At 33.9% G+C, this 10,600-nt stretch overlaps 1 protein-coding gene across 1 annotated transcript; it reads left to right on the top strand.

The window, feature by feature from the left end:
* Positions 1-524: 524 nt before the first annotated feature.
* Positions 525-4,220, top strand: LOC143598093 (3-oxoacyl-[acyl-carrier-protein] synthase I, chloroplastic-like). Its single transcript, XM_077076404.1, has 8 exons — positions 525-585; positions 671-1,029; positions 1,150-1,581; positions 3,111-3,284; positions 3,364-3,477; positions 3,820-3,921; positions 4,008-4,074; positions 4,153-4,220. Exons 1-8 carry the CDS (start codon positions 525-527, stop codon positions 4,218-4,220), a joined length of 1,377 nt encoding a protein of 458 aa, XP_076932519.1.
* The last annotated feature ends 6,380 nt before the right edge of the window (positions 4,221-10,600 follow it).

Genomic DNA, 10,600 nt, shown 5'->3' with positions numbered 1-10,600 from the left:
AAAAAAAAAGGTTGGTTTTAAACCTGCACAACAGTTATACACTAATAATAACTACAAAATAAAAATATTCAAGACAAATATAAAAAGCAAAAAAAAAAAGGTAATTAAAACAAATATAAAAAGAAAAAAAAAAGGTGGCAGTAAGGGTTTCGAACCTGAACAACAATGGAATAAGAGGTTTAAGGGGTACTATGACAACCACCACACCAACATACAAGAATAGGTGACGCCTCCTAAATATTTACTTAAATACTTAGTCTATAAATGAGGAGCATTTTTGTGGCACCAAAATTTAATATTTATCTATTAAGTTACAATGACATGCACACAGTTTTAATATTTTATGAGTCACGAAGGATGACCAAGACTTCATGTTAACAGTCCAATGAACATGCAAAAATGGGTTACCAACTACCACTCCAGAACTATTAATTAGCCATCAACCATTCACAAAAATGTTTACTAGTTGTTTTAGTCTTTGAGAAACAAATCTACATTTCATAATCATCTTCTAACATTCGATAATGGCAAGCATTGCAGCCACTTATAATTCAGCTTATTTGCTTCAATATAACCATTTCAAAGGTTAGTAGTAATTAATATTTTCATGTATATTCTTTATGTTGTATTAACTAAACTTAAATTTCTAACACAATGTTCATATTCTAAGCTTCAAAATCTCGACCGATCAAGCCGATGGCTGCACGAACCATTTCACCTCCTAAACGAGAAACCGACCCGAAAAAGAGGGTTGTCATTACCGGAATGGGAGTTGTTTCGGTGTTTGGTAACGACGTTAACACGTTCTACGAAAAGCTTCTAGAAGGTCAAAGCGGAATCACACTTATAGATAAATTCGACGCCACCCCTTTTACCGTTCGTTTCGCGGGTCAAATCCGCAACTTTTCGTCAGCGGGTTATATCGAAGGGAAGAATGACCGTCGTCTCGACGACTGCTGGAGGTATTGTTTGGTTGCCGGCAGAAAAGCCCTTGATGACGCTAATCTTGGTCAACAGGCTCTTGGAGCCGTAAGTTATTTAATAATAAAGTAGAGTAAGAGTAACATTTTACTGTTAAATAAAAGTTATATATAAAAACAAAAACAGAACCCTTTTAGGCTTTTACAATTTTATATTCGTATGTAACAGATTGATCGAACGAGGATTGGGGTTCTTGTGGGGTCGGGTATGGGGGGTCTAACGACGTTTAGTAACGGTGTGGAGGCGCTTATTCATAAGGGGTTTAAGAAGATCACACCGTTTTTTATTCCTTACTCGATAACCAACATGGGGTCCGCTTTGTTGGCGATAGATAGGGGCTTAATGGGGCCTAACTACTCGATTTCGACAGCTTGTGCGACTGCGAATTATTGCTTTTACGCGGCTGCAAACCATATTAGAAGAGGAGAAGCAAATGTTATGGTAGTTGGTGGAACTGAGGCTGCGGTTAATCCTACGGGGGTTGGCGGGTTTATAGCGTGTAGGCCTTTGTCGCAAAGGAACGATGAGCCACACAAGGCGTCTCGACCATGGGACCGAGACCGCGATGGGTTTGTTATTGGTGAAGGTGCAGGTGTCCTGGTATGCATCTCTTTATTAAGGCAATATGAACGCTTATTATGCAAACTAAAATTCATTTGCCAATCATAATTCATTGTTTCTTTATTGTAATTGGATCATTTTATTATATAATTAAACTAAAAAAACATCATTATAACAACTTGACTAATAATACTCATGCATTTCACTTTTTTACCAATTATAATTTTGTCCTAACTAAAAACTAACTCGGTTACTCGGTATACTGTATCCTATATCTGACTTAATTTTATCCATTGTATAAATTGTTTTATAACGATATAAATGAAAGTTAGGGGCGTGGGGAGTTACTTTTTTGTTAGGGCTAGATTGTCTTAAACAACGAAAATAGAGTTAAGTATTATTTACATATTTTAAATATGAATTATTATCGATCACTCGTATATAGCCTGGATTACTAAAATCCAAGTCGTGTTGTTGGTGCCAATTTTTTTCTTTAGCACCTACTGATATGACATTTTCTTGACATATATTTTTGTTTGCATTTATTACTTTTAATATTTAATGTTTTATAAAAAAAACGAATATGGTGTTGCGATGCTTTGCTTTTATCTTAATTTTGATATAAATTTTGTGACAAGAAATGGAATTGTACAAATATATTGACTGCCCGACCGGCAAAGTTTATATTTGATAAGTTTCTTTTAAATGTTTAATTAAAAAGTTACAAAGAAAAAGATAATATATATCAACTCAAGTCAAATCACTTTGTCTAATTAGAGGTGTACAAATCAGGTTTTTCAAATACTTATTTTCAGGTATGACTGAGTATCGAAAAATCAGGTATTGACAATACCCGGGTCGGGTTCGGGTCTAAGTATTGCTTTTAAAAACCATACCCTGTGTATCAGATATAAAACCGGACATTCTAAACTGGGTATTTAAATACCCTACTTCTAGGTATTGAAAACACCCTATTTTTGGGTTTTTCGGGTATAGATTGTATTTTTTAAGGGGTTGAATTTTTAGGGAAATTTTTCGGATAATTTCGGGTATAGATTGGGTATTTGAAAAACCCGGTTTCGAGTATTGGAAAAACTCGGTTCCGGGTATGGAACCGGTTCCGGTTTTCGGGTGTTACTAGGTACAAATCGGGTCCGGTTCGGGTACGGATTTTGGTCCTAAAATGCATACTTTATACGTACCCTACGGATATGATCGGATACGGACATTAAAAATCCGAGTATAAAAAACCGGTTATGATATATTCTTTTCGAATTCGTTTTTTTTTTCACCTCTATGTGTAATAAGTAAATTTGTTATAAACAGAATCACCCTTAAAAAGTTAAAATCCAATAAACCTAATTAAATAAAAGAGTATATAAATTGCTTCTTGGGCCCATTAAATAACCCCAAGTTTTTGTGACATTTAGTTGGGCTATGAAAGTTTGAGCCCAAACCTAGAATCCAACTCAAATGTTGCCATACATAACACACTGATTCATTTGAGCATGCACTCACACTTGTAAATGTTATAATTGTAACTTGAAACAAACTGGATTATTAAACAGATAATGGAAAGTTTGGAGCATGCAACTAAAAGAGGAGCAAATATCATTGCCGAGTACTTGGGAGGTGCAATCACATGTGATGCACATCACATGACCGATCCTCGCAAAGATGGCCTTGGAATTTCGTCTTGCATAACCAAATGTTTACAACACGCCGGTGTTTCTCCTGAAGAGGTCACATTTCTACAATTTAGTTACCCGTCATATGATATACCTTTTGGTTTCTAAATATCCAAACTTTATAAATTTGAAGGTTAATTATGTGAATTGTCATGCAACATCAACCCTAGCCGGAGATTTGGCTGAAGTTATCGCCATTAAAAAGATCTTCAAGAATACGTCTGAAATGAAGATGAACGGGACCAAGGCAAGAAACATTTAAATGATAGATATGTAGGGAGGTCAATGCATAATGCTAAATATTGCGATAACACACTGACTTATACAAATAATGCATTTTTTTTCAATGCAAAAAACGATAGGAACAAATTTTCTTTGCATATGTAACCTACACGGCTACACATGTTTAGGTAAACGATTAAAATTTAAAAAAATAAGTACAAAATTTTAAAATTTTGAATCATTGATAAAAAAGAAAAGTTAATTTAGCTGATATGTTCATTATGTTTTCGATTTATGTTATCTCATGAAGCTAACACTGTATGGCATATATATGTAAGTAATGAAACTTTTATGCTGCATGTTTAAGTCAATGATCGGACATGGTCTTGGAGCTGCGGGTGGGTTGGAAGCCATCGCATGCATAAAAGCAATCGCCACCGGTTGGTTACACCCCACGATTAACCAAGATGTACTACATAAAATGTTTTTAATTATTTAAACTATGGGCACATGCATTTGGGTTCATATAGATTATTAATTATTGTACATATGTAGAACTTGGAGCCTGAAGTTGACATTGATACGGTCCCAAATGTGAAGAAACAACATCTAGTCAACGTTGGTATGTATGTGGTCAATGATCATTTGCAATATTTGTTGTATTTTATGTTTTAACTAACCTTTTGAGATCTTAATGCAGCCATATCTAACTCTTTTGGATTTGGAGGGCACAATTCTGTTGTTGCATTCGCTCCTTATAAGTCATAAATTAACTCACTTTTTACCTTCTATAATATTCATTTCCAACGACAGAAAATTATGTTATTTTTTATGCACAACTTAATGTATTCTATATACGAGTTCAAGGACCCAAAATATATGTGTTTAATAATTTCGAATTTTACAATGATTATTTTATCTCTGTATGTCTTGATCTCCTTGTTAGAACGATAAACGTCATTTGTATCGTCGCAAACAACATTTCAAATTAATTTATTTTCTACAAAATAGTTTATTTAGAAAGAGAATTAAAAGAAGAGAGATGAGATCCATTTGCAACTTAATCTTTTTATTTCAAGTGGATTATTAAAGATGTTGCTTTCATAAGACCTTCTGGTGTTAGTGAATGTTATATTAAGATTAAGGTCTTAATCTCAACCTTAAAGAAATATCATATTTAATGTTGACAAAATAATAATGGCTGACAGTACTACTTGATAATGACATGAGAAGGTCAATTTTGTCGTCAATAAGAGTTCCTACGTTGTTCTTTCCTATGAATACAAACATGGATAAGATCGTATATCTTTTCACTATAGCTTGAAAAGTACTACGAGTATATTTTTGTTAATCTTTTTTTTTGAACAATCAGTTTATTGAAAAACAAGACTAACAAAAAGCTAGTCAACCAAACAACAAAACACCCGCAAACAAAACACCCGGTTCAGGTTTACAATCAAAAGGAAAACGAACACCAAGATTCCCAATCTACCCCCACTAATTTCCCCATGTTCTTCACCCAAAGAAAACTAAGTCTTTTAATGTCTTCTTTAAATTTACTCACCGAAAATATTTTTGTTAATCAACTTTATGCATGTATTATTTATTATTTTATACAATAGATATTACTAAGAAATTACTTTGATTTCAGCATTTGATCATATTATATCTAAGATATCTTTGTCTCTTCATTTCATGAATTACAATTGCTTGATCGAAATAATTAAAATAATCTAAATATTTTCACTATGGCTTATTTCAGTTAGTGTGAAACCTTTTTGGAATAAAGTCTTCTCCCTTCTCGACTTTTTATTTTTCTTTTTAAACATATCTATTTTACCACATGTTTTATTTTTTCCTTTTGAACATATCTATGGACAAGTGTTTCTAATACAAACATTTTTAGAAGATACAGATATTCCTTCTATTCTATGTCCGGCCTGTTCGATTTCAGTGGAAGTTTTGAATCATATGTTTGTGTTATAAAACATGAATAATAACTTCTTTATTCCAAACTGAATACTTATTACACAGGATTGCAACAAGATAAGAACAAGTGGGTACAAAACCCTATAACAAGATAGTAGAAAATATATTGATGAAATAATTGTTGCTATGTATCTCATGATGAAGAGAACCCTCCATTTATATGGTAGTGGTGAAAGAATCAACAGCACATAATTCCAAGACTTTAGCCGGTGATTACGGGATCCAATTCCATGAAGACGCTCCTTTCCAAAATAGAGAGATGCCTCTTGTATTATTGACAGCAAGGACAAGCCCATAATACACAAGTTTGAAGCCAGCTCATATGCAAAATAAAAAGATAAAAAACCCATTAATTAAATGAGGATTATAAATTGAAAATATAAATACTTAGATTTTAACACCCCCCCCCTCAATTTAATAATCCGAACATGTCATACATAGATAATTTATTAGTCAAAAAATCATGTTGAGTTGCCATCAAACCTTTGGTGAACACGTCTGCCACTTGTTCATAGGAGTCGATAGGCATAGCCTTGAGAAGCCCAGCGGAGATTTTTTGACGAAGAAAGAACAAATCTATCTCAAAGTGTTTAGTTCTATCATGAAAAACAGGGTTTAGAGCTATGGAGATATCAGCATTGTTGTCACATAATAACTCGATAGGGGGAGTAACTTGAATATGGAGCTCCTTCAAAACATTAGTCAGCCACACAATTTCACCTGCAGCCGCGCACATGGATCTGTATTCGGCCTCAGCTGAGGACCTAGATACGATCTCTTGCTTCCTACTTTTCCAAGAAACGAGTGACTGGCCTAAAAAAATGCAATAACCAGTAACCGACCTTCTAGTTTCAAGACATTTACCCCAGTCAGAGTCAGCATAGGCTCGTATATTTAGACCAGAGCCTTTGCTAAGTAGAATACCTTTTCCCGGAGCCTTTTTTAAATACCGAACTAAGCGAAGGGCAATTTGTAAGTGAGAATTGGTGGGTTTGTGCATAAATTGACTAAGGAACTGCACAGCCTAAGAGATATCTGGTCGTGTGTGAGATAAATAGATTAGTTTGAAGCCAGCCCATATGCAAAATAAAAAGATAAAAAAACCCATTAATTAAATGAGGATTATAAATTGAAAATATAAATACTTAGATTTTAACAGTTTGGAGGGTGTTATTTGGCTTCTAACATTTGGAACTCGATTGGTCGTTGATTGAACGTGGAGATCCAAGGGGCCTAAGAATATTATTAACAAGTTGGACTCGACTAGATGGGTGAAGAAAAAAGAGGTTGTTGAGTCGATCATTTTTAATGCATGGTGAATTATCGGGAGAGTTCGAAATGATGCAATTTTTGGCTCACACGTCGACTCCAAATATTCTATGTTTGATTCGATTGCGTCCGTTTCTTTTTTGTGGTTTTCATCTCGTAATTGTAAATTTCGTTAGTGTCACACCCTGGCTTAGGGCCTAGGCGTATGACCAATAGTTGGTACCTGTTTTGTAAATACATCGGAGTTGCGGTTTATTTTAGCGGAAAACTTTGGTTTGAATATAATATTAATTTATTTGAAAACTTCTCGGATAATAAATACCCGAGTGTTTGATTTATAAATCGTATTTTGAATCTTGTTTATAATATTTTAATGATTTAAAAATGATCCATCTATACCTTGCGAGCGTCTATCATCATGAATTATTATGTTCCTTGCTACCTGTGCTAATATGTTTTCCTGAAATGTGGGAAAAATACGTCAGCTATATGCTGGTGAACACGTATGACTTTATAAAATATTTGAATAACAATTACAATACAATGATAGTTTTCTTTACACTCAGCAGATGCACGACCACATCTGGGCTTTGTACCACTCCCCTACACACACACAATTGTTCCCCCGAGCTATATGCGTATAGCCTCTTCAAGGAGAACTTCGTTATGACCGTTAGCCAGCGGCTTCCTGGCCATTGATTGATGGACTGAACAGTTATGTTTGGATCCAAACACATGTGCACTCGATCTGAGTTGCTTCTATTTTCTATATTGTATTATAACGTTTTAGAGATTATAAAATCTCATGAAATCATTGACTGACTTGTTAAGACAAACACATGTTCATCTTATCGAGTATAAATATGTTTTGATTGATTGATTGAAAAGGTTAACGTATTTACGTTATAAAAGGTTTGAACGTATTCACCTGTGATTGTCTGTTCTAAATGATTGGTGATCTCGTTTGAAACCTTGACTGTGAATGATTGATTGATTGACCTATTATAAAATAGGTTTATATAAATATCCAGATCGTTACCTGATCCGGCTACAGACCCTTAGTTTGGTTTTGATAGCTTTAAACCTTGATTGATCATTTGTTTGAATAAAATATTGAGACATATAGTCTTTTATTTATTTACCAAATCATATGCTGAGTTTCTTCTTCATGAAGAAACATCTATAATCTGTTTCTTCTTCAAGAAGAAACATTCATTGACTGCTAGTATTGAATGTAAAATCTTATGTTTCTTAATCATAAAGAAACAACATTTTAATTATATTCCATGAATATAAAATGCTATGTTTCTTAATTGTGAAGAAACTATATTCTGACTATATCCTTATGAATGAAAAATTAGATGTTTCTTAATTGTAAAGAAACCTTACTATAATTCTTTGTATATTTAAAGCTTATAATTATGATCAAGTTTGGGCTATACCCCTGACTGTGGTCTAAGCTATATAATATAATAATAAAATAATGACTTAGGCAGAACCCCTACCTTACACGGGTATTCGGAGTTTGATTACTAAGATTGGTTGAGCAGTACTTCTACTCTCTAACGCGTACTAGAGCTTAAACTGTCAGAACCTTAGAGCTTGGCACGCACTACGATACTTGGCACGCAAATCGAGGCGACATATGGTGGCCGTCATGGTGCACGTACTTCGAGATAGATTGTCGGGTTATCTTCGGGTGGTACGCACTTCGAGGTATCGTCGGTATGTGGCACGGATTACAAGGTAACGATTGTCGGGTCGGCACAGACGAGGTAGAGAGAGTAATTTCTAGAGAGAGAATCTAGAAAGAGAAAATTTGGTGTGAGAGGTGAAGGAGTCGTGAGCCCCCCCTCTTATAGGTTGATTTGTATCCCATCGCGATACATGATGGGTCTTGGAAATCCCGTTACGTATCGCAGCGTCGCAATATTTACGCCGCCATACCACGTACTGACACGTGTCCTGCTGACTCATCAAGGTCCATCGCGATACGCGATGATCTGTGTTCCGGGCTCATCGCGTAGCGCGATGGGTCCCTGAACTCAAATTTTCACTTTTAGTCATTTGTCTTTGATAGCTTGTCACCTCTAGGCCTAACTCCCATTGTCCAAAGCGCCACATTGTGCTCGTGCGCGTCGGATGCTTCGCACCCTCCGCTAGGACCACTGTGTGCATGCTAGGCATAAAAGAATATTACTATGGAAATTTATCTCTTTATAAAGAGCTTTCAAATCTTTACCACTTTCCATGTGGGATGGATTTTAACTTCCTTATTTATACCCATGTGGAACTCTTCCACTTTTTTACATCTTTCAATGATGGAATTTCCTTATTCCATATGCTTAACATTAGATGACTTTATTTATGGGATATTTTATTTCCTTGTAGAATGATCTTGTTTTCTTTATTTAAATTTTTCCCAACACTTATTTTAGGGAATAACTTTGATCCTTCAACTTTACTTAGTTGTCAAATTTGAATCGAAATTTTGGGGATGTTACAGTTAGAGTTAGATAACGTGACTTAAAAACCCGTTACTTATATGTAATTTTGGTTTTGTCCCCGGTTGGTATTTTCTAACCAGGATATTATTTTTTAATCAAGCTTGCCCTTAAAAGTAAAAAAAAAAGTACAAAAATTATTATAACTATAAAACAAAACTAAAAAAGGTTAAAACTTAAAAGTTAGCATTTAGGCGAAGTATACTTATTTGTAACTGGAATAAAGAATAGATGTGTGAACTTATGATTGATTCCGTAATTGACCTAATCTCCTACACTAATGAGTAATAATGCCATCACTAATAGGTTATAATCGGCTAATCAATGAGCTTTAATGTGCCTCTTTCACCTTTTTCTTAACTAGTGCTCTTCATTTGATATCCTCTTTTACATATCATGTAGATCTCAATTCTAACTTTCCACCACTTTAGCTTTTTAATCATTTTATTCTGTCTTTTTTTGCTTAAGCAAACCCAACATTAAGCGGCCATTAATCTTACGGTTTCAATATACAGTACTGGTTTAAAAATGGATATTCTAGACACGTTATCTATACTCTCTAATACAAACATACATGTTTTGAAACTTGTCACTCCCACATTAATCCCCATATATTAGATTATATAAATATGAATTTACTATTTGTTAATTTGATCCTTTTTTTATTATTGTCTTTTATGATTTCTAATTTTATAAATTAACACCCGTAATTTAACAGCATACCAATATGTGTACTATGAGTCTTTTATTTCGATATGTGGGTTAAAACTTTACTACAAATTATGTGAAATAAGCGTGGTATGAAGGTATGTAAGCAATAAATGAAGTAAATTTTACTTACAATAATGGGGAAATATTTTTAATTGTCACCACATGGATTCCAACCAAAAGTTTATCTGTCGCTAGTCTTAATATTTTTAATTTTGTTTTAATAATATTCTCTTATACCTACTTTGTTGGATCCACAATGGAGTTGTGGGTTGTTTAGCAAGGTATGCCAACCAAATTGATCTCCACGTGGGGACGTGAATTCTTAAAGAGAACCATAAAGTTTTTATTTGTGTATAAACTTACAAGATGACAAAATTAATATAATATTTTATATCAATAACTCGCATTGTGATCTAAGGTTAGACACTTGTTTATACTTTATTATAGGTATGGTGTAAAGATGATGCTAGCGTAACTATATTATTTAATTTTTTAATAAAGTTATTTATATGTTGATCATTTTTTAGATACTTTAATCTTCTATTTTATTTTATTTTATTTATGTTAAATCTAGAGAAACCATGTCGAATGAAGAAAGTCAAAAAGGGTTACACCTCCTATTTTGTATCGAAAAGCTATGTACCAGCTCTAGAAAATTCGAGAGTATTTGCTTGA

The sequence above is a fragment of the Bidens hawaiensis genome, unplaced genomic scaffold (assembly GCF_021521415.1).
Source record: "Bidens hawaiensis isolate Kalapana, Puna unplaced genomic scaffold, B.hawaiensis_p1.1 tig00049640_1, whole genome shotgun sequence".
In the NCBI taxonomy this organism is placed as follows: domain Eukaryota; kingdom Viridiplantae; phylum Streptophyta; class Magnoliopsida; order Asterales; family Asteraceae; genus Bidens; species Bidens hawaiensis.
This window is presented reverse-complemented; position numbering and strand designations above follow the sequence as displayed.